This window comes from Muscardinus avellanarius (assembly GCF_963383645.1).
Source record: "Muscardinus avellanarius genome assembly, chromosome: 19".
Taxonomy (NCBI): domain Eukaryota; kingdom Metazoa; phylum Chordata; class Mammalia; order Rodentia; family Gliridae; genus Muscardinus; species Muscardinus avellanarius.
In genome coordinates, this window is record NC_137805.1 from 21,268,236 (window position 1) to 21,292,407 (window position 24,172).

General features: G+C 62.7%; 1 protein-coding gene across 1 annotated transcript; it reads right to left on the reverse strand.

Moving 5' to 3' along the window:
• Window positions 1-101: 101 nt before the first annotated feature.
• Window positions 102-23,375, reverse strand: COL20A1 (collagen type XX alpha 1 chain; the record flags this gene model as incomplete). Its single annotated transcript, XM_080716466.1, has 37 exons — window positions 102-274; window positions 794-871; window positions 1,305-1,463; window positions 1,534-1,600; window positions 1,676-1,711; window positions 2,364-2,435; window positions 3,963-4,016; window positions 4,238-4,291; window positions 4,392-4,445; window positions 4,523-4,618; window positions 6,583-6,636; window positions 7,190-7,276; window positions 7,811-7,888; window positions 7,967-8,125; window positions 8,515-8,624; window positions 8,899-9,041; window positions 10,136-10,274; window positions 11,369-11,407; window positions 12,335-12,464; window positions 12,629-12,777; window positions 13,091-13,223; window positions 13,344-13,486; window positions 13,691-13,820; window positions 14,298-14,437; window positions 14,581-14,704; window positions 14,812-14,957; window positions 15,476-15,605; window positions 15,855-16,015; window positions 16,238-16,402; window positions 16,994-17,158; window positions 17,494-17,613; window positions 18,030-18,191; window positions 18,409-18,615; window positions 18,729-18,902; window positions 19,151-19,294; window positions 21,188-21,298; window positions 23,291-23,375. The coding sequence occupies 37 exons, from the start codon at window positions 23,373-23,375 to the stop codon at window positions 102-104; spliced, it is 4,371 nt and encodes a 1,456-aa protein (XP_080572592.1).
• Between the last annotated feature and the right edge of the window lie 797 nt (window positions 23,376-24,172).

Consider the following 24,172-nt stretch of genomic DNA (forward strand, 5'->3'; position numbering starts at 1 on the left):
TCCCCAGCACTGAGCAGGCACCTCGCACTGACAGTGAGCAATCGGGTTTATCTGAGCTTGGGAGTGTCACAAGAGAAGGTCTGGGAGGGGCTGAGGGCTGCTCAGGGGGCAGGCAGGAGTGGTCGGTGGTCAGTGTGGGGGTGCCCAACCGCCTCGGCTCCTTCTGCCTTCAGGCTCTTCTGAGTCCAGACAGCCCCAGGGAAGTCGGGGGAGGAGGCGCCAGCTACTTGGGGCAGCACAGGGGTCGTCCTGGTAGGAGAGAGGGGTGGAGTGTCTGCGAGGCCACGGGCAGCTGGCCACTGGCTCGGGACACAGCTGCCCGCCCACTGCCCCACAGAGCCGGTGTCCTGGGTCTCCGCAAAGCTGGTCCCAGGGCTGTGGTTGGAGCAGAGGCCTGGGGTGTGTCTGGCAGCCTCCAGGCAGGGATGGTGCTGCCTCCTCACCTAGCACTCCGGCTCCACCGCTGGGCCAGGTTCGTGGGTGCAGCCTGAGCTCCCCCTGCCCGCAGGGCTGAGCCTGGGTAGGGCTTTCTCCCATCGCTGCTCTCCGCGGTCCAGTCCAGAGCCCAGCCATCCCATGCACACGCCACACCCCTGCTGCCCAACCCGGGTCTGAGGTCAGCCCTGCCCCAGCACTGGCCCCTTCCTCCTGGTCATGCCCTGGGATCCCCACTCTGCAGCACCACACTACACCCCGGGGTGGGCCCGAGCTCGGCCATCAGGGCGGATGCTGTGCCATCCAAGCACCCTGACTGCCCCCATGTGCCCCTGGTGGGTGCTGGGACAAAACTCACCTGCTTCCTTCGGGGGTGCTAGGGGCTGGCTCCCCTGCGGCCCAGGGCTGCCTGGCTGGCCACCGGCTGCTGGCTCACCTGCAGGGGACAGATGGGCAGGCCCGTGGTGTGGGTCCACAGGCATCCCTCTCAGGGGCCCGATTCTGACTGGAGGGCATAGACAGGTGCCTTCCCTCCCTGGGCAGGGCCAGCTGGCCAGACCCGAGCTGAGGCTGACAGCTCAGCTCAGCAGCAGGCCCCTGTTATCACTGGGGAGTGACCAGAGTGGGGGGCCTGCGGCTGCGGGCTGAGAGGCAGCCTGTGGGCTTCCCGGGATGGCCCCAGTTCCTTGACACATCTTTGGGATAAAGGGTAGAATTCATATAACTCCTGACAAAAGGAAACACACACATACATGCACACACACACACACACACACACACACACACACACACACACACACGCTGTGCCAGGACCAGGGACCAGTTACATCTTTGCCCCAGAGCCCTATCCATAAGTGGGGGCCTGGTACCTTGGTCCCCAGGCTGGCGGTCCCCAAGCCCCCACTCCCCAGGAGGCAGGGCCTTCTTGCGTGTGCCGGGGGCACCGTCTGTCTTCGCTGTCTCCGCCAGGACAGGCATGGGGGGCCTGGCGCTCCCGCGGAGGATGGAGTCCAGCTTCAGCACGTGAGCTGGAGACAGGCGTGTCAGCCCAGGGCAGGGGGACAGGCGCAGGAGGAGGCTGGGCCAGGCCTCACTCACCCTGGATGGCTGACTCGCAGGCCTGGCTCACCAGCTGGAAGATGGCGGCCAGAGACTGAGGCTCACCCTGGAAGGAGGCCTGGTGGTGAGAGCCGGCCGGCCCCAGCCAGGGAGCTCCGGCCCCAGATCCGGCCTCACCCACCTTCTCTCCTCGTTCTCCCTTGGGCCCCGGAAGCCCCTGCAGCAGGAGGCAGAGGGGCGAAGCCGGTCAGTGGGTCACGCTGCTCCAGCCGCCCATGCACACCGCAGCCCCAGGGTCCCGAACATGGTGCCCATGGCCTCGTCCTCAACCTGACCTCCCAAGTCCCAGGAGCAGGGCCCTTGCCTGCACCCAGAGCCAGCAACTGAGGTTGATACCCGGCAGCAGGGCAGTCCCAAGTGGGGAACATGGGTGGGCAAAGGACTATCCCTGGCTGTATGTTTTGTGCTGGGGACAGGGGTCCCGAAGAGCTGGATGCTTGGAGAATAAACAGGCCCGTCCCCAGCCTGAGCCAGGCCTGAGCAGGTGCCCCTGCCCATCACCTCGTCCTTCCTCCAGCTTGCCCAGGACCCAGGAACACACCCCCACCCCCTGCGCAGGGCCCTGTGGAGCTGCTGAAGGCCCCACCCTGCTTGCAGGCCACATTGGTCTCCCAAGGTGGCTGTCCCATTCCGGCTCTGTTCCCCGCTCCCCCCACAGCCCCAGGACGGGGCAGAGGCGACCCCAGCCCCCTGGCTCTGCTCAGAGCTGGGAGTAGCTGGCCTCCTGCAGGAAGATCCTGAGCCTGGACCGCTGAGCTCCTGAAGGTCTCTGGCCCTGGCTGACTGCTGGGGCCACGGGGATGGCTTACCGTGGGCCCCACGGCCCCTGGGGGCCCTCGCTCTCCATTGGTGCCCCTGGTCCCTGCCAAGCCCTGGAACCCCTGCAGAAGGCAGAGGGTACAGCTGGTGTGAGGCCTCAGTGAGTCTGCCCCTGGGTCCTGGCTCTGAACACCTGGGGGCCTCACTGCCAACCAGGACCAGACCCCTTAGCTAAACCTCAGCTGCCCTCAGGCCTCACCCAGGTCTCCAAACTTGTCCATGTCCTACAACCACCCAGCACCCAGGGAGGACCCCACATCCCACACCCACACCCAGGGAGGACTCTACATCCCACACCCAGCACCCAGGGAGGACCCTATATCCCACACCCAGCACCCAGGGAAGACCCCACATCCCACACCCAGCACCCAGGGAGGACCCTACATCCCACATCCAGCACCCAGGGAGGACCCCACATCCCACACCCAGCACTCAGGGAGGACCTCACATCCCACACCCACACCCAGAGAGGACCCCAAATCCCACACCCAGCACCCAGTGAAAACCCCACATCCCACACCCAGCATCCAGGGAGGACCCCACATCCCACACCCAGCACCCAGGGAGGACCCCACATCCCACACCAGCACCCAGCATCCCACATCCCACACCAGCACCCAGGGAGGACCCCACATCCCACACCCAGCACCCAGGGAGGACCCCACATCCCACACCCAGCACCCAGGGAGGACCCCACATCCCACACCAGCACCCAGAGAAGACCCCACATCCCACACCCAGCACCCAGGGAGGACCCCACATCCCACACCAGCACCCAGGGAGGACCCCACATCCCACACCCAGCACCCAGGGAGGACCCCACATCCCACACCCAGCACCCAGAGAAGACCCCACATCCCACACCAGCACCCAGGGAGGACCCCACATCCCACACCCAGCACCCAGGGAGGACCCCACATCCCATACCCAGCACCCAGAGAAGACCCCACATCCCACACCAGCACCCAGGGAGGACCCCACATCCCACACCCAGCACCCAGGGAGGACCCCACATCCCACACCCAGCACCCAGAGAAGACCCCACATCCCACACCAGCACCCAGGGAGGACCCCACATCCCACACCAGCACCCAGGGAGGACCCCACATCCCACACCAGCACCCAGGGAGGACCCCACATCCCACACCAGCACCCAGCATCCCACATCTAGTTGTCTGATTCTGCATGGAAACGTCTCTAGCCTCAGATCCAGTTGCTTGGGAATAACTGGCCCTGGGGTGATACTGGGTGATACCACCTGCAGCAGGTGGCCCTGGCTCTCGGCAGGGTGGAAATGTCCTCCCTGGCACAGGAGCCCCACCGAGCAAGGGCAGCGGGGCTGGGTCCTGGTCCCCCAGCCCACCTGCCCACCCTACCAGGCCCAGCCAGGAGCCCCGGCGGCCCCTGCCTGTGGAGGAGGCTGCATGGGAGCCAGCCCAGGGGGAGGAGGCCTGAGGCGGCTGCTCCTGTGCAGGAGCACTCCCTCCTGGGGCATCCTGGGCAGGGGCCCTGGTGCGCAGACCCTTCTCCCAGCCTGGCCCTGAGCGGCTGGCTCCCAGGGGGGCTGAGGAGGCGGCGGCGGCACCTACCCTGGGGCCAGGTGGTCCGGGCAGGCCAGCGGGCCCCTCCAGTCCTCTCATGCCCTGGTGGCAAGGGAAGGGTGAGCAGAGGCGGAGGCATGCCACAGGCCCACACCCGAGGAGGCGGACAGGCACCTGCTGAGGCTGGCTGCTGCTCCCCCCAGAGCAGGCCCAGCACCAGCACCTTCCCAGGGTGCGCCATGGCCGCCCACAGCCCTGTGCATCCCGAGGCCTGCCTGGCCAGCCGCCTTCCCCTACATACACCCTTCCACCAGAGCCGGTACCTTGGGTCCCTGGAGGCCAGCTCTCCCTGGGCTGCCTTGCTGGCCAGGGTGGCCCTGGGAGGGAACAGAAGTGGCCGGCCAGCCAGGGGCCGAGGTCATACCAGAGGAGGGGCCCAGGCCCCGCCCTGCCTGGCTACAACCCTGCCCGTGCTACCTGCAAGCCTGGCAGTCCGTGGTCCCCCTTCTGTCCTTTGGCCCCCGGTGGACCCTGGAAGGGAAGGTTACCAGGCAGCAGAGAGGAAAGGGGGAGGGGAAGGGAGGGCAGGGGCAGGGAGCGGCACCTACCATGGGCCCCTGGACCGTGCGGCCCTGGCTCCCTGGTGACCCCTGCTGACCTCCAGGGCCCTCAGGTCCTGTCTGTCCGGGTGGCCCTGGCTCTCCCTGGAGACACACAGGAGACTGAGAAGGTCCCTCACGTCCCTCCTGCTCACTGCTGGCCCCCAGGCCCCGGGCTGCTGCTCCGTGGCTCTCGGACCCAGGCCACACACAGGTACCTCAGTGGAGAGTCAGGGGTGGCTCGAGTGTCCACATGACCACCTGAGGAGGCCCTGGCACTGCCCTGTCCACTGCCCAGCCCAAGACAAGCGAGTCAGGACCTGCAGCCGGTTCTGCCCGCCCCACTCTGGGTTCCAGAGGGACTGGAGCTGTGGATATCACTGGAGGAGGAAAGCCTGATGGTCTATCACACGGAAGAGGCTTTCCTTCAGCTCTGAACCCCGAAACACCAGACTTTGACTTCACCAGAACCCACCTCTAGGATGGGGGCACCACAGTGTTTAAACTGTTTGAGCCAGGTGTGGTGGCATATGTCTGTATTGCTAGTACTTGGGAGGCTGAGGCAGGAGGATCACAGGTTTGAGGACAGCCTCAGCAAGTCCTAAGACTCTCATCAACCTAATGAGACCCTGTTTCAAAATAAACCGTTTGAGACTGGGGAAACCACTCTTTCCTATTATTATTATTATTATTATTATTATTATTATTATTATTTTGTGGTATAAGGGGTTTCTGGAAGACCTTCTACCTCCGGGCTACACTCTCAGACCTATTTTTATATTTTTATTTGGAAACAGGGTCTCTTAAACCAGCGCGGCTGGCTTCGAACGTGTGTGATCCTCCTGTCTCCGCCTCCCAAGCGCGGGGATTACAAGTGTGCGCCACCACACCCGGCTCCAATTTTTTTTTCTTTTTTTTTTTGGTGGTACTGGGGTGCCTGGAAGAAACCTACCTGAAAATAAAAAGTATCACCACTAAATAAAGGAAGGAAGCTGGATATTAAATAATACTTGGAGATAACAGGCCATATATAAATAATACGGTAGAAACTGTAATGAGGGAAAAGACCCTACTTGCAACGGTGACAAGAGATTGCTTCCGTAGGGATGCACAAGAGTTCAGTAGTCTGATAAAAAGTGACCTCAAAAAGTCACTAAGAGCCGGGCGTGGTGGCGCACGCTTGTCATCCCAACATCTGGGAGGCTGAGACAGGAGGATCACAGTTCACGGACAGCCTCAGCTACTTAGTGAGGCCCTTTGCAACTCAGTGAGACCCTGTTTCCAAATAAAGAATAAAAAAAATGGGGCTGGGGGTATAGCTGGGGGTATATAATGCCCCTGGGTTCCATCCCCAGACCCGCAAAAAAAGAAAAGTCTAAGAGTCACAACAGACATCTGGACAAACAGAAGAAGAGTTGTATTCCTGGACGAGAAGATTTGAATCATAAAAACGTCACTTGCTCAGTGCAGCCATAAATTGGAGGTGGTTCCAACAGAAATACCAGCTGAATTTTTTAGGGCAAATGGACAAGTTGATTCTATAGTTCACTGAACTTCATTACAAAGGGAGTCAGGCATGGTGGCACGCGCCTTGAAACCCAGTGCTTGGGAGGCTGAGCCAGGAGAATCCCAGGCTCAAGAAGAGCCAGCAAGTAGTAAGACTCTCATCAACCTATTTCAGAATAAAAATAAAAACAGTACGGAGGTAGAATAACCCTGGACTCAATTCTCAATATCAGAGAGAGAGAGAGAGAGAGAGAGAGAGAGAGAGAGAGAGAGAGAGAGAGAGAGAGAGAGAAGAGAAATATAACAGGGGCACAAGTGCCCTTCCTAGACTTTGAAACTATAAACCAAGCTACAGACATGGGTGGATGAAGAGGGAACTTCCATCAAGCCCCAGGCTTGGGAAGGTGATGGGGAGCCTGGACCAACTCCCTACTTCCCTGAGGTATCAGGACCCCTGCCTGTCTGCAGCTTCGGGAGCCCCCACCCAGCTTGGGAGGGTGACATGCAGCTCCTCCCTGCATCACGAATGTGCTGGGAGCTTCCCTGCACAACCTCAGACTCACCCTGGGCCCTGGGGGGCCCTGCTCTCCTGGGGTGCCTTTTCTCCCGGGGAGGCCCTGTGAAGGCACAAATAAGGCTGAGCCCCCGCGCCACCCACACTCCAGCCCTGGCCCCTGAACACGCGTGGGGGAGGGCTCCATGGCACCCTTCCCTCCACAGCTGGGCACACACTGAATCAGGCAGATCTGGGCTCAAGCCCTGGGCCCCACTCAGCAAGGTCACAAGCGCTCTTGGTGGGATGGGTTCTTGAAACCCAGCCGAGCTGGCGGGTGGTGGTACTGGAGCCTCAGGGCCAGCAGAGGTGGCTCTGGCGGGCTGTTTAAGTGTCCTCTGAGGACCGATCCAGCAGCAGGGACCAGGCCTGGAGAGCTGCCTCCCGGGGGCCTGGCAGAACTCCTGCCCCACCTGCTGCAGTGAGCTGGCCACCATGCCCAGCGAGGAGGCACTGTGTAAAGAGCCGCCCTTCTGTGGGGGAGGCCTGGAGAGGTGCCCGGTGGGCCTCATGCCAGCTGGGAAAGGGGCCAGTGAGGGGCCTGCCCCACCCCTGCCAATAGCCGTGCTGTGGCTCCAAGCCCCTAGTCGACCCAGGGGAGGGGCTACTGGACTCACTGGAGGGCCTTGGGGGCCTGGGGGCCCTGGGGTCTCCGAGGAACAGGTGCAGGTAGAGGCAATGGCTGGGCACGTCTCTCCATCCCTCTGGAAGAAGGGAGACTTCTCGTCCAGGGGTCCTTTCCCTAGATCCTAGGGCTCAGCGGGGCCAAGGACACATGGCTCTGGGAAGCCTCAGACCCACAGCTGGGGTCCTGGCTGCCCCTCCAGGCTGCCCGATGAACCCAAGGCAGGGAGGATGACCCCTCGCTCCTCTCGCTCCCCTCCCAGGCCCCGGCCCTGTGCTGGACACTCAGGTAAGCAGCTTGAGCCCTGCACGTGCTAGAAGGCCCCAGCAGCCTGGACAAGCCCTTCCTGTCCCTTCTGCACCGGCTAGGCCCACAGAGAAGGGGAATGGCCCCATACACACAACTATTGTAGGGGCGTCCCGGCCTGCTCCAGAGCCTCTGGGACCTGCTAGCCAGCCACCCTGGCCCCCAAGGCCACCTCTTCCAGGACCCCTTCCTAATCTCACCCAGCCCTGTGATGGTCCAGATAGGTTGTTGGACCCCTAACTCCGCAGTGCCTGGACACACACACACAGGACTGAGGGGCGGTGGCCACAGCCACACTGCCACCTACCGAGGCAGGGAGCTCGCAGCACCTGTCCTCGTCCGCCCAGGCCTCGCCACACACTACCTGCAGCATCTGGAGCTGGAACTGGGAAGCCGGTGCAGGTCAGCCGGAGGCCAGCCCCGAGGACCGCCCCCACCGGCCCACAGGCCCAGCCCTGCTCACCGCGGCCGAGCTGCTCCGGGCTCCTCGGGCCTTGGCCAGCCGCCCCAGCGTGACGAAGCCAGCCACAGGCAAGCTGCCAGCCTCCCCAATGGGCCTCTCAGCCACCTTCTGGCAGTCCACGTACAACCGGACCTTGGAGCGTCCCACGGCCACGTGGACCTGCAGAGACGACACCGGGTCCCCCACAGCCGGGCCAGTGCCCGTTGGCTCCCAGGTCAGGGCCAGGGCAGGTGGAGCACGCGCTGACCCCCTGGGGCCTGGTCGGGATCCCGCCTCCGCCCACATCCATGGGGCCTGGGAGTCAGCCTGGCTGGGCCCCAACTTCCCGTGATGCCTGACGCAGGTGCCCCCCAATGAGAAGGGCGGGATGCATGCACTTTGACCCAGCTAGGACGGGCATCTGGACAGGGGGCGGAGGCCCCTGTGAGAGGCCCTGACCCGTCCACCTCTCAAGGAAGGTTGTCATTCCCCAGGGGAGGCAGTTGGGTGGCAGGGAGGCCGGTCTGGCAGGGTACGGCCCGAGGACCGAGGTGGACAGTTCCTAGGACCTTGTGGAAACTCCCGAAAAAAATCTTCTTGGCCTCCGGCAGGTCGAAGGTAACCTCCTGCGAGACAGCCCTGGGGTCGTGGTTGAAATAGGTCAGTGATCTTCTGCCGGCTGAGGGCGGCGAGGAGCAGGCCAGACCGGTCCAGAGGCAGAGCAACAGGGAAGGACGGATTGTGAGCAGCAGGCCACGGCCACGACGGGACCCGGCCGGGGTCTCCCTGCAAGGGGCAGGCACAGCCGGAGGGTGCAAAGCCAGAGGGGACCCTGGGTGGGTGGCCCCCTCCTGGGGAGCCCACTGACTCTCTGACTCCCGAGCCATGGGGTAAAGAGGGGTGACAGGCCCCATCCCTCCCATTGACAAGGGCGACGCAGGGCCCACAGTCACCGTCCAGGAGAACTCCGAGGACGGGCTGGAAGTCCTCGGCCGTCATCTGCCACAGCGCGAATGCCTCGCGGGGCGTCTCGGGGAGCAGGCGCACCAGGAAGACGATGGTGAGTTCGCGGGGGAGGGTGGCAGGGTAGATGTCGCTGGGGGCCGAGGGACAGGAACAGAACAGAGGGTGGCCACCGACTGGTCAGGCTCTGCGGGAACCAGCCCAGCCCTGCCTCCAGGGCTGCCCCGTGCGGGAGCCCTGCGCCCACAGCCTTCCCAGCTGCGGACAGACCGGACAGACCGTAGAGGTCGTCTACCCCCTAGACCCCAGACTGAATCAGGAATCTGCAAAGCCAAGCCAGTCTCCCCTGCCCTGGTCTCCCCATGAACATCAGGACAAAGGACAGGATACCCTCCTGGGGTGATGGAAACACCTGCCCTGACACTGCCCTTGACCTCGCCGAGGCCTGGCCAGGACAGCAGTGAAGGCCACCCAGCACGGCTGGCCAAGACCCCGCGCTCAGGGCCCCTTTGAGGTGAGGAGGCTGTGGCCCAGGCAGCGCTGTGTTCAGGAGTTGCCTCCACTGAGCACACCTGGCCAAGTGCTGAGGCTGGGGAGAAATGGGGTCCCTGCCCATGCCGCCCCAGGGCAGGGAGCGCAGTGACATGGCTCCCCTGGCCTGCAGCCCCCACGCAACAGCCCAGTCCCCTCCAAGGCAGCTGTGTGGCGGGAGCCACACCTGTGCCGGGCAAGCACACCCAAAAGGGAAGCATTCCAGGGAACCATCTGGCCCCTCCTGAGCTCCAGAAAGGCAGGCAGGCAGCCCTGGCATGCCACGCACACTGCGGGCCTGGGGCTGTCACAACGGAGATCTAGGGGAACAGCCACTAATTTGGCGCAGGCTGTGATGTGCAGGAGGGCAGGGGCGGCAGGGGCGGGGCTGGGTCCTGGGTGAGCAGGGGGCGTGGCCCTGGTTGTGGGTCCACCCCAAGTCGTCCTTTGGCCGCCTGTGAAGCAGTGCTCCTTAAACACCTAGCAGGATGGAGGCGGGCAGACGGCCGGTGAGGGCATCTGGGATGCTACACTGGGGCCAGCCACGGCCACGTGGGAACAGGGCAGGCCAAGGGGCCTCACTACACTGGAGACTTTGCTCATCTGGGGCGGGATGCAGGAGCCGGCGGCTCTGGGGGCTGGGGTGGCAGATGTGGTCGGTCTTTTCCCATAGCCACCTTTTCCTGTCCCTCACACCTGGCCCTCCGAGTCAGCTGAGCATCCTTGAAGAGCGTGAAGGTCGGGGTCTGGCCCAAGGCTGAGGGCTCCATGGCTACACCTCGAATAGAGGCATATTCCTTCTTCACCAGGCCGAAGGCTGCCATCAGGTCAAAGCCTGGCAGGACAGAAAAGGCTGAGCAGGGACGGTGGACAGCGAGGACTGGGGCAGGGTGGGCGGCACACTCTAGCTGGGGCCCCAAAGTGCCAGAGACTGAAGCCCGGGGCCTTGGGGGGCTACAGGGAGCTGCAGCAGGCTCCTGGCACCACCTTGCCCTTTGGGGAAGAACCCAGCCTCTCTCTGGCCACGCCCACCCCACCCCAGGCCACACCTCCCCATCCCTCGCCCCAGTCCTCACCCTGGGGAAATCACTCGGCCAAAAGTCCCAGTTTGGGAGGCCCAGAGATGCTATGGGGTAGGACCTGGACACTCAGTCCCAGCTGTGACCCCAGCTCCTGGCTCTCGCCCCAGCAAGCAGAGCTTCAGTTCCCACACTGCCCCACTCGCAGCCCCCACACTTGTTTTCTCTCCAAGGAAGACCTCGCTGAACTACCCCCCACCCCGGCACCAGTCTTGAGTGGTCCCTCTGCTTCTCTCATCCCAAGGACCCCCCACATCCCAGCCCACATCCCAGCGGGCAGAGCAGGAGGTGCCACAGTGGGGTCTCAAAGCACTAGCTCCTTCTCCAGCATCCATGGGGACAGAGTGGAGGCTGAAATCTCAATTACACTCAGTTTATTAGCACTCCAGCAGGCATGGGGGCTGGAGGCCAGCTGAGCACCAGCCCCTTTCAAGGAGGCTGCCTCGCCAACCCTGCAGCAGGCCCCTCACGGGCCGGGGCCCAGGTGAGATGTGCAGTCCTCCCGGGGAGCCCCTTTTCTGCCCTGCACTTCAGCCCCTGCTGGGCAGGGTGCCCAGACCAGGTTCCCCAAGCCCTTCATCTACTCTGATGGGGCTGGAGCTCTCACAAAGCACTTGGCACCGCCCCCCTCCCAGGAGCCACAAAGGATCAGAGCCCAGCTATGTCTCCACCTGCATGTCTTGAAGCCGACCTTGGGCCAGCCTCAGTTTCCCCAACTGAGAAGTAGGGGCCACCTGAGAAGGAGCAGCATCCTATGGAGGGTCCCCAGTCGCAGCCCCTGGGCCCCTACTCTGCAAAGAGCCCAAGGGACAGAAGGCCAAGCACAGCGGTCACGGGTGCCAGGACCTACCTGACAGGGAGCTGTTGGGGTGAAGGGCGGGGCAGGCTGCTGAGAGGAGACAGGGCTGGTGAGGCACTCCTCCCCCCAGCCGCCAGGCGACACTGTCCTCCGCTGTGGGCATGGGGGAGGCTCGTGTTGCACCCCCCGCCTGTCCCCTGGCACTCAAGGCCTGTGGCCCCCGAGAAGGGGACAGGATGTCCTGCCGTCACTGGCTCTGAGAGCGCAGGTGCCCAGTTCCTCTGCAGAGCTCGGGGCCAACACCAGCGATCTTCTGGGTCCTGCGCCCTGGGAGGGTGCCGCCTGACAGCAGGGCCTGGGATGCTAGGTGCCTGGCAGGCGTGCTCCGGGGCACCTACCAGTCAGAGGCTAAGGACACAGGCTCTCTGTCCAGCCAGCAATATGGCAGCATGGGTGAGGACGGGAACACCCCCCCCCAAGCAGAGGCATGAGAAGGATGCCAGTCAGGGAGTGAGGACCCCGTCCCCCCACAGGCATCCAAGCCACAACCAGACCCCTGGGGGGAATGCCATGGGGGGGGAGGGATGGCAGCAAGGCCGAGGCCGTCTGCTAGCCACTGCGGCCACCCAGAGCAAAGCACCAGTGGCCTCAGTTCCCTTCAGCAGGGCCTGGTCTTGTAGAGAGGACCCCCACCCTGTGGAGATGTGGCCTCATCTGGTGCCTGGCTGGGTCTGGGGTCTGGTCTAGGGCTAGTCTAGCCTGGGGTCTGGCCTGGCCTGGTCTGCAGTCTGATTGTGTCTAGAGTCTGGCTGCGACTAGGGCCTGGCTGGTCTGGGGTCTGGCTGGGTCTGGGGTCCGGCCTGGTGTGGATCTGGCCTAGCATCTGTCTAGCTGGGTCTGGGGCCTGGCTGAGTCTGGGATCTAGCCTAGGGTCTGGTCTAACCTGGCATCTGTCCTGGCCTGGCATCTAGTAGCATCTAAGACCTGGCTGGGTCTGGGGTCTGGGTATCCACACACCTGTCCGGCCTGTGGCAGATATAGCCACACTCTCGCCTGCTCCGTAGACAGCAGAGACCAGGACCCTGTACTTGGTGGCAGTCAGCAGGTCAGGGAGCGTGGCGTGGCTCCTGGAGCCTGGCACAGAGATCTGGGGGGGCAGGACCACCTGAGCAGCCCCCTCCTGGAGCGTCTGGTCTGCCATAGTGAGGACCCCACCCGGAGGCTGCCACCCTCAGCAGACAGGTGGGCACATCTCAGACACTGCCCCTGGGCTCCTGGAGAGGCCTGTGGGTGACAGCTTCACAGACTCACCGATTTCTCAGGGCCAGAGCCCGAGGCGGGCGCATACGTGAGCCGGTAGGAGAGAACAGGGCCACCTGGTGGTGTCCAGCTGACCTGCAGGCTGTTGGGGGTCTCCGAGGACAGGCCCAGGCTGGAGGGGGGGCTCCTGCTCACTGAAGCTAGCCAACAGCACAGGCAGGGTGGCTCAGGACCTCGAGGCAGGAGCCCGCAGCCAGAGGGCACACTCCCCACACCGCACTCTGCCCAGCAGGCCCTGCTGTCCTGGCTGCTCCTGCACAGAGGCTGTCCCACACCCCAGGTGACCTGCGCCCTGGTGGGGCCCTGCACACCCCATGGCATGTCTGGGGGTTGCGACTCGGGGAGTCTGCATCCCAGTGGCTCTGGGAATTCAAGGTTCTGGGTCTGTGGACATGGGGAGTTTGGGGCCCCTCTGGCTGTTCCTACCAGCAGAGTGGGGGAGGGACCACCTACAGGGAGTGTAGCGGAGGGTCACGGGGTCACTGCGGGCCCCGTCCTGGTAATAGGCCAGGATGGTGATCTCGTACTCTGCGTGCCTCCCCAGGCCAGGCAGGATGGCCGTGCTGAGGGTCCCTGGGACAGAGATCTGGAGAGAGGAGGGTCTAGGTGTCCACCAGCTCACAGGGCACATGCGGCAGGTATCCTCAGGATGCACACCCCAGGAGGGTATTTCCAGAGGGCCAGTCCACCCTCTGCCCACCCACACCTCATGGGCCTTCCCCTCTCCCAGGGGCGTCCACTTGATCTGGTAGACCAGCACGCCCGATGTGGCTGCAGCCGCCCATGCCAGCCGGACGGAGTCTCCGGGCAGCTCGGTCACTGACAGCTGGCTTGGACTGGGGGCTTTCCCTGGAAGATGGAGGCAAGGGAGGCCGGAGACTGGCTGCCAGCGGTGTGCCCCACCCTGCCCTCTCCTGACACACCTCCAGGCTCATCCAAGGACTGCTCAGTCCTGGCCAGAGCAGACGCCCTGCACACGTCAGGACTTGAGCTACCCAACAGGACAGGGCGCAGTCCACTCCCCGGGCCCCAGCTCGCCCTCTCCCCTCTCACTTGTGGTCACACGGCCGGTCAGCGTGGAGGAACCTCCACCCAGGTACAGGCAGGTGACTCGGACGGAGTACGTGGTGGAGGAGGAGAGGGGGCCCAGAACAGCCGACGTGGTATTCCCGGGAGCCTCCATCTGAGGGAACACGAGGAGACCAGTGGGTGTGTGCAGCCCCCGCAGGGTGGAGACCCAGGGATTGCATGCAGGATAGTCTGTGGACCCACAAATGTGGTGACAAGATGAATCACAGAACCCCAGGAAGGCCCACTGGGGTGCCCCCTCTCTGCCCCCACAGAGCCCCACAGCTGGTTCTTCTCCGTGACACACCTGCCACCACATGCCTGTGTTGGATTCTCCACCTCCTCGTGTCTCCCCCAACTCCCACCAGGTGCCCCCGGGGGCAGGACAGTGTCCACGCTGTGTCCCTGCCCAGCTCAGAGGCCGGGTGTGAGGAGCCAGGGCAGAGGTGTACTGTGGACTCAGGAGTGAGTGGGAAGAGGCCACAGGGCAGGGTCGCAGAGGGGGCGTGGTGCTGGACTCCCCAGGTCTGTGTGTGGACACGGGTTCCCAGCATCCCTCAGGACACTCTGGCCCCGGGCCAGGGGCTCTCACCTGCCCCGAGTGGCCGCCATCACTGGAGACGTAGCTGATCCTGACCAGGCGCACAGGCCTCTGGGTTCCCTCCCAGGACACACGGGCGGAATCGTGGCTCACGTCCAGGAAGTCCAAGTGCCTTGGGGGTGCCGGAGAAGCTGCAGGGTGCAGCAAGACCTCAGAGGCTGGCACGCCACCCTTGCCTGTGCCCAAGGGCTTCGTGGGTCTGGAGCCCCACCCTGCAGAAAGTTCAGGATCCAGAGTGGGCACCACCATGTGGTGGGAGGCCTGGGGCACTCACAGGTCCTGGCACGGATGCCCCGGGCATCGCTGACCTCCATCCCTTGCAGACTCTGCACGGAGACCTCATAGTCCCTGCCTGGCTCCAGGCCGTCCAGCAACACCTCGGGCCGCCCCACCTGCACCTGAAGGCCTGGCGTCACTGCCCTGCCTGCCCTCCCCGCACTCTCCCCCCTGGCCATGCACCTCTCTCCCCTCCTCCTCTGCCCCCCTACCGCCCCCAGCCACGCACCTCTCTCCCCTCCTCCTCGCCCTTGGGGGAGGTTGGCAAACATCGCACCAGGTATTGGGTGGCCCCAGCTGTGGGCTGCCAGGTGAGGTGGAGGGTCTTGGGTGTGGCCGCCACCAGGGTCAGTGCCTGGGGCGGAGGCAGGGGTGCTGGGGAGGGACAACCATCAGGGGCACTTTGAGAACAGGCATGGGCATCTGCCCACAGCAAGGGGCCCTTGTTCAAATGTCAAAAGGATTCCCCTAATCCGGGTGTGCAGGCGTGTTTGATTGGAAATACCACAGAGGCAGGGCTGGGGCAGACGGCTCCCCCGCAAAGGCCTACTGAGGGCTCAGGGCTCTGAATGCTAGCCCACCGGGCTTCGGCTTCAAGCGAATGAGGCTCTATCTCAGTAGAAGTGTTAAGGGGGTTCGTGGTTGAGATGAGGGATCTCAGCCATGCGCCGTGGGCCAGGCCAGCGGGGCTCTGGCGACGGGTGGGCAGGAGCAGGAACAGGCTGGGGTTGGCGATGGGATGATTGGTGTTCAGCAGAGGACACCGGGGCTCAGGGAGGCCCAGGGACTGAGCCCTGTGGGGGGTTTAGACCCAGGACGGCCTGCAGCCTGCAGGCCTCCCGGGGTGCCAAGCCCCGAGGGGAAGGCAGAGGGGGTGCCTGCGCCCCACCTACCTGTGGTGGCCAGGCCCCGCAGGCCCTCACCCACCCCGCCCTTGTGGACAGGGAGCACAGAGACGGAGTACTCGCTGCTGGAGGTCAGGTTTCGGAGCTCCACAGAGGAGACACTTCCTCCCACCACCACCTGGAATGGAGGAGCCCGCGGGGCAGAGGGGGCAGGTGGGACTGGGGCAGGCAGGGACTCTGCCAGCTGAGGTGTGGGCTGGGGGAGCTGGGCATGTCGCATTCTGCACATCAAGGTCGCCAGCGGGGAACGGGGCAGGTGAGATGGTCAACACAGCCACCTCCTGGACGCTCCCGCCTGCCCTGCTCTCTGGTGCATCTGTGTGCAGCCGCCCACCCCTCGCGTCCTTTCTCAACAGGCCCCTCTCACCTCCCGCGGGGCGCCACCCCTGGAAGGCCGCCACACAACCAGATACTTGAGGGGCAGCTGCGGGGCTGGAGTCCAGGAGAGGTGGACGCTGGAGGAGGTGACTCGGGTCAGGACCAGGCTGGTGGGCCCCGGAAGGGGGTCTGGAGCCGGAGCTGGTGTGACTGGCAGAGAGGTGGCAATCAGGGCCCAGTCGGGCCTCTCTGCTGCCCCCGCAGTGTCCACTTGTAAGAAGGACAGGAAGATGGCTCCCCTGGCCCCTTGGTAGATGGATATCCTCCTGTTGGGGCTGCAGACCCTTCACGACATGGAGTCATCCTGGTAGCCTGCAGGAGCCACAGCCTCCCCCATGCCTCTGCCCAAGCAGCACCTAAGGGCGCCCTCACCTGGGCCCGCTCTCAGGCTCCTGCCCTGGACCCTCTGGCAAATGAGGCGGCTGAGCAGGCCGGCCAGCGTGGCCAGCTGGGGGAAGTCCAGCACATTGTGGACCGTGATGTCCAGGGGCCGGGATGCTATAAGCTTCAGTTCCGCCTCGTCAGCGTTCTTCACGCCTGTTCCGAGACGAGGAGGAGGTGGGCATGCCAACTGGCAGCTCCTCAGCCCCCCAGCCCTGGCTAACGTATGGCCAGAACCACCAGGGGCCCCACTGAGGCTCCCGGCACAGGGGGGGCCGGAGGTGGAGAGGCCAGCTGCTTGGCTCGGCCTGGGCCTCGGCACTCTGGTCCTAAGCACTCTGCTCAGTGGCTAGGCTAGACGGTGCTGTGGCAGAGTGTGGTGAGGTGGGGATCTGGAGTTTCTTCCCCATGGGACAGAATTGACAATGAGCTAAATCTGTGCATGGGACTGAGGGCACGGTGGTCCTCGCCGGGGCAGCTGGGCAGGAGGGGAAGGGTGGACGGGGATCAGCTTGAGGCTTCTCTGTGAACATTGCACACTGAACATGGGGTCCTAGCACAGAGGCTGGACCAGGGACCCTGCAGGCAATGCTGAAAACCCAGACCACCTCGCCAGTGCTCACCTCCACGCGTTTCACAGCCATGGGAGCCCAGGCTCTTGGCCAAGCGCCCACCCGCTCTCCAGCTCTGAGAGTCCTGTGACCCAGCCCACTCAGACCCGGAGCTTGGGACCCGCACGGGGCTCACCCACGGCGAAAACATCAATGCCCAGGCCCTTGAGGGTGCGAGCGGCGGCGCGCACGTCATCCTGGGATTTGCCATCCGTCACCAGGATCACCACCGTGGCTGCCTCTGGACGGAGCCCCACCGAAGGCTTCAGGTTGTGTCCTAGCACGTGGTTCAGGGCGAGGCCTGGGAGCGGAGGTGCAGTGACGGGCAGCGTCAGCCCCTGCTCCCGCGCCCTCAGCCTCACTGTTCTCGCCCTAGCCCTGGGCCTCCCTCAGCCCCAGCCTGGGTCACCCAGGAACAGGGTGGCTCCTCTTCCCTGGGAGGTCCAGCAAGGCCATGCCCAAGGTCCCTGAGGGCCACCTGCAAGGCAGCCCAGCCCAGGGGTGGGGCCCAGGAGAAGCTGTGGGATCAGGGGAGCTGTTCACTAGCAGCGAGACGCAGGGCAGACAAGCACAATCACACCCGAGTCTGGTCTGGGAGGGTCTTATGGGCCACACGGGTCCAAGCTCTGGCCCTACCTGTGAGCGTGTTACCCCCCTTGTAGTGGAGGCCTTGCACAGCCGCCAGCACCTCTTCCCGGGTATGGAAGGAGTTCAGGTCCCACTCAGTCTGGGGGTCTCCACTGTACTGGGTCAGACCTGGGGAGGGCCAGGCCACGGGGCTGAGTTCTGAGCACAGTGTTCTCCATGAGATGGAACAGGGCTGGACCCACATCCCAAGAGATGCTGCTCTGTACACAGCCTTCCAGGGGCTGGGGCTCCTACCAGAGGGAAGCCCCTTCCCCAGGGGGAGACATCTGTGCACAGGGCCCAGGGCTCCCATGGAGGAGCCACCAGCGGGGCCCTGGGAGCTTGCCGTTCAGCAGCCCTGGCTTATGCGGGGAAGTCCGCCCAGGGATTGGGCCACAAAACCCCACTCAGACCCCACAGACTTCAGCCAGCAGGGGTCTCTCTGGTGTCCCCTGTCTCTCCTCTGGGGGAGCCAGCTGCCCTCTGCTGGTAAAGAATTATAGTAACAAATTCCAGGGCAGGACCAAAGCAGGAGCCATACCCACCTACTTGGACTGTATCTGGCCCGATGTCAAAGGGCGTGATGACGCTGGCCAGGAAGTCTTTGACCTGCTGGAAGTGGCTGCGGCCGATGCTCCAGGACCCATCCACCAGGAAGACCAGGTCGGCGGGGGTGGGGGGTGTGCAGTGGAACTGAGGGCCTGGGGCTGTCAGGGGGGCACAAGTGCAGGTGGGGCCATGGCTTCCACTGGCCCGGAGCTGCAAGCTGAGCTGAGCCTGGCTGCAGACCCCTGAGACTGCCTCCCCTGCCCAGGACGCCAGGGCCACTGGGGGGAGGCAAGTCTGAAAGACCCTTCCTGCAGTTCCGAGTCCCTCTGAGGACCCCACCTGATGGGGAGGCAAGCTGTTGGGGTGCCCGCTCACCTGGCATCTCTCTTTGGGCCAAGGTCCTGGTATGGCTCTGCTGCCCAGGTCTGGGGGCAGCTGCTGGCCTGCCCCGGCACTTCTGGAGGTGGGGAGTCACTGCTGCCACCTCCCACTGCCCAGGCCCAGGCTGAGGGGTACCAAGGGACCAGAGATCACTGGCCCCAGTGCCTGGATTTGCGTGAATCCAGGAGCACAGCGGGTAAGCTTCAGTTAAAGCCAGAGGGCTGAGCCAGACCTGAGGGAGGACTCCCGCTTCCTGGCTACTTGGAGAGGAACTAAGAGGCTTCCGCTCCCTCCCTCCCTGCCCAGCAACTTACCCTCACTCCACCTGGACCCACCAAGGGTGGGCAGGTCTTGGCTTGGGGCGAGGGTGACTCTGGGCTCAAGGGTCTGCTCAGAGCCTGGGGCCCCCACGTGGGAGGGAGTGGGCTCCAGAGCTGGCCCCGGCCTCCGGCTGCTCCTGCCCAGGAAGTTACTCTTCAGCTCCTCGACTGCAGAGAGGGGGGCTGTCAGGACCCCACCCTCCAGGGAGGGAGCTGAGGCCCGCGGGTCAGGGTCCCTTCCTGGGAGAACACACGCATGGGCCCTGTGGACTCCCTGCTCAGGATGTGGGCAGGAAACAAGACCCCCTGGCACTTTATGGGCAAGGCATAACCTGAACCCAGGCCCCAGCTCCAGTCCAGAGGTGTTTCATCCATGTCCACCTGGGCTGGGGTCCAGGGGAGGACAGGGAACTTACTCACAAACTCCCTCCGTGCCAGCAGGACAGGCCCAGAGCCAGTGAGCTCGAAGATCTGCAAGGTATAGCCCTTGGAGGGGCTCAGGCCCCCCACGGTGGCCTTGGGGGTCTTGGTGGTCAGCATCACTTCCTGCTCCGAGTCCCCTGGGGCGGGGGAGGGAGAGCTGTTGGGGCCACTGAGGTGGGCGTGCACCTGTGTGCATGGTGCATCACACATACGGTAGGAAGTCCTCCAGGATGCTCCCAGCTCCCCTGAGGCCAGGGGAGAGGAAAAGGGTGGGAGTCTAATAGGAAGGGCTTTCTTCAAAGGAAAGGTGCCTTAGAGCAGAGAAGAGAGACCTCCTTCACAAAACCCTGCTGAAGATGTCATGGGGACCTGTCATGGGATGGCACCTGCGTCCCCTACTCTGAGGGCTGGGATTGGGTATTAACAGCAAACAAATCAAGCTGGGTGTGGGGGCACAGGCTTGTAACCCCAGTACTTGGGAGGTGGAGACTGGAGGATGGCAGGGTGAAAGACAGCCTCAGCAAATAGTGAGACTCTCATCAACCTCGTGAGACCCCGTTTCAAAAAATAAAAATAAAACAGGGCTGGGGGCATAGCTCACAGGCAGAATGTCCCTGGACTAGGTGGCCTGGAGCGGGCCTGGGAGCTGGCGGCCAGGGCTGCAGAGGCGCCGTGGAGCCCCTGGGTTTCCAGCGGCTCTTGCTTATTCAAGGCACAGAAGCAAATGGGTGGTGTGCACTCCTTTGGGGTCCTAATTTATTTATTTATTGGTATTGGGGGTTGGGTGCAGGGGCATTCTACCTCGGAGATACATCCCCAGCCCTATTTTTGGTTTGAAACAGAGTCTCTCTAGGTTGATGGAAGTCTCACTATTTGCCAAGGCTGTTCTCAGACCTATAATCCTCCTGTCTCAGTCTCCCAAGTACTGAGATCACAAGCACCACCACACCTGGCTTTGAGGTCACAATTTGGAGAAGTGATTGCAAAGGACATTCATCAGACATGCTAGAAAACCTGAACACAACTAAATATTTACTGCCGCTCTGAACCAGTTTTAATTTGGGGGCATACTAAGATGTGGGGTTATTTCTGAGCTGTTTCCGTTGGAGAAACATACTGAAATATTTGTAGGCAGAGCTATATGATATCTGGGATCTTCTTTTAAGATAATCCAGCATTTGGAGGGGTGAGGAGAGAGACACTGGGCAGTGCTCGCCATATGTGGATCACTGTTCCAGCTAAGCTTGGAGCATGAGACTTGCTATACTTTGCTGTCTTCTGCAGCGTGTTAAAATTTCCCACAAAAATATCAGTTCAAAAGAAGTCAAGAACGTCAGGTGTGGTGGTGCACTCCTGAAATTCCAGTACTTGGGAGGTTGAGACAGGGGGATCAGAGTTTTGAGGCCAGCCTCAACAACTTATTTTTTATTTGAGATAAAAAATAAAAAGGTCTGGGGTTATAGTTTAGAGGTAGAATGCTCCTAGGTTCAATCCTCAGTTCCCGGGGGGGGGGGGGAATAAAAACTCACAATAAGTATAGCAAAAAGAAAAAAAACAGGAAGATAGTAGGTTTAAGCTCAAGTAGGTTCATAATTCCACCAAGTGTAAATGGTAGAAATAAATATGTCAATTAAGAGACAAAGATTGTCACACTGGACAAAAATAACACCCAAGTACATGCTTCTGAGAAAGATTGAGAGTGACTGAACTGGAAAAGATAGTTAATAAAATCGCACCAGCAGAGGAGATTTCACAAAAAGTAGATAAAAAGGGAAAAGAGAGAGGTGGAGCGCTGGCGGGGAGCCCTCCACAGCGGAAAGGCCCCACCCCAAAGACATGATTCTGAGTGTGAGTGCTCCCTGGCCAGAGCCTCACGTGTAAAACAAGCCCAATGTGACGACCCCAGGGAAGTCGTCCACAGCCACAGCGCAGACGTTAAATGCGTCTCAGTCACTAGTCAGATAAGCGGACACAGAACCAGTGGAGGTAGGCAAAGTCTTGGAGGTTAGAAAGGAGGAGCCGGCCCTTACCTGCCCGGGGCTTCACCTGCACCAGGTAGCCAAGGCCATTCCCCTCCAACTCCCGCCACTTCATCTGCAGCCGGTCCTCCGGCAGCACCGCCAGCCTCAGGTGGCTGCTCACTGTGGAGACGGCGTGGGGTGATGGGGACCCCAGTGGCCAGCAACTTCCTCCTCCCCCAGCCGGCCCGGGGAGGAGGGGAGCACCTGCCCTGAGAGGTGTGAAGGGGGCACGGCCCCATCTCGGGGGCTCTGAAGGGACATAGCCCACCCTGGGTGTCCCAGGGGGACTTGGGAGGAGGAGCCCCACTGAGGCTGACCCTGCCCTCCTTAGGCCCTCAGCAACAGGGAGGCTGGGGGTGTCAGTGGGTGGGAGTCTAGGCCCTCCCAAGGATGCCCCTCGCTCAAGCTGGTACCCAGGAGAGCAGTTTCCACTCTTGGTGACCAGGGTGTCAGCATTGGGGGACTGCTGACCGCCCGGACCTTGGCAGCTGCCCGGGACTCCCAGTCAACTCCAGAGCCTGTAGGAGAAACAGATGTGCTGCTCCGGAGCCCCTGCTGCCAAGGCCTACTCCCAGACAAGTCCCTGGGGGACCGACAGGCTGGGAGAAGTCTGCCCAAAGCATGGTGTGAGCATGGTGGCTGTGTCTGCCTGTGTGCATGTGCTGGTGTGTCTGTGTGGCGTACATGTGTACCGCCTCAGCCCTTGCGCTGGGGGGGCTCCTGCTGTGGCCCCCGGAGGAAGTGGGCTCATGGGCTCTGTGGAGAGGGCAGCTATTTTGGAACACAGGGACAGAGGGGGTCTCTTCTGGCTGCCCACTGCCCTCCGGGGTGCGGGAGACGGGCAGGGGCTAGGGTGCTCAGGGTGGATACAATGACCCATTCAGAGCAGGAGCAGCTGAGCTTGTCTCCGGATGGGGCTGGGGGCCCGGGCGCCCTGGAAGCACCCGGATGAAAGGCAAGAATGTGCGGTCGAGCTGGGCCCCTGGACAGCCAGCTGTGCGCAGGGCTGCTCCTGCCTATGAAGAGCCCTCTGTCTCTTCACTGACCCCCTGCATGTGGGGGCCCTTCCAGCTTCCTCTCAGGACAGCGGCGCCAAGGCCGGGGGTGGGGGATGGGAAGGCCCCCAGGCAACGCTCCCCTCCCCACCGCAGCAACACCTCCTCCATCCAGGTACCCTTTGAGCCCAAGCCCCGCCCTGCCGGGCCCCTGTGGGCATGGTGCCTCTGCTTGGCACTGCTTTGTAGACTCGCACTGGCAACTAAGGTTTGATTCTAACTGAAATCTCGGCTCTGGCTCCTCCTAGGCCTGTCCAGGCTGAGCAGAGGGAGCCCAGAGACCCGCCCACATGAGCGGACAGGTTGGGGACTGAGAGGCCTGCCAACTCAGGGCCAGACCTGGGCCCAGGTGGGCTCAAAGCCCTGTGAGGGTGCAGTGGGCGGCAAAGTTCTTAGCCCAGACAATGTCAGATCTCGGTGGTAACCCAGGGCACACAGATTCAGACAGGGCTGAGGTGCCACCAAGAGTAAAAACTGCTCCGTGGGAGGTGGGATGTGCCAGGCAGGCGGCATCACCCAGCTCAGGAGCAAGGTCCTGGCAGAAAGCTGCTTAAGATCCCCCATGGCCTGTATTTCTATCTAGGGAGGAGCCCTAGCACAGACCTTCCCCCTACCACTGCTAAGGGGTGCAGAAGACGGGGAAGGATAATGGAGGCCAGTCAGGTGGGGCCGGATGGAGGCCCTGTGGCACCCGGGGCCTGACCTTGCAGGAGGGAGAGGCAGACAGCAGCCGCTCTCTGGGGAGGGCGGGGGCAAGGGAGACTTCTCTTGACTCCAGATGTGGGCTGTCTGAAAATTTATATTGAAAGGCATTTGTGGAATAATCCAGCAAATCACTGATGTGAACTAAACAGATAGTGTGCCCAGAACGTTTTTAAAAAAAACCAGAAACAGAGGACGCACAAGCATCCCCAAGGCATGATGGGAAGATGGTGCGGCCACGGTCAGCTGAGTGAGCAGCTTTGTGCGCGCCTGTGTGGTCAGCAGTTCTCAGCGGAGCAGTGAGGTGAGTGGCTGTGGGGGAAGGCCGGTGGCAGAGACCCCAGGAGCCCCTTACCTTGTCCCGGCCCCAGCGCCAGGGCGGTGCCCAGCCACAGGCAGAGGCGGAGGCGGAGACGGAGGTGGGCTCGGGGGCTCGTCATGGTGAGCAGCCTGGGGAGGAGAGGCCACAGCCTTTGCCACCACAAAGCCAGCACTGCTCTGCGGCGTCCCATGGCCTGGGCACCCAGGCCAAACACACACGTCTGGAGCCAGCGGCCTGCGACCCACTGCCAGCCCCAGCCCATCACCATGAGGATGCTATTCCTGTCACCCAAAGCCGAGGATCCGAGGACAGAGTGGGGTCCATGCTGGGGGCTTCCCATGCCCCTACTCGGTTCACATCAAGCTGGGTCAACAGCTGAGGTCCTCTGAGAGTGACAGCCGGTCCCTGAGCTCCCCGCCACCCCATGCCCAGCACTGGCGGGTGAAATGGGCTATGGATGGACACTGGCTCTGAGGATTCTCTCGGCTAGGGTCAGTGTCTGTCCGCTGGACACATGTAGACATGTGCCAGCCCCGCCCACCCAGGACAGAGGGACACCTGGGCCTGGCTGAGGCCAGAAACGCATTCATGGGCAGATCTGGGGAGCCGTGTCAGGTGCAGGTGTGTGCACCAGGGCCCTGCTTGAGGGGTTGGGAGTCAAGGGCAGGTCTATGCGGCTCACAGGAGAGGCTGACCCATCTGGGATGTGTGGGCTTTGAGTGACTCAGCTCCTCCACCTACCCTAAGGTTGAAGGAAGAACCCTGCATGGGCCAGACTGGCCTGCGAGGTCTCTGCATGGCTCACACTGGGCCCTCCACCCAGGGCGCCATTTCTTACCTTTAGGAGAGCAGAGGTTCCTGGGTAGGCCCATTGCCTCTGTGCTGAGCTGAGGGCAGGAGTCAGTGCAGCCCACC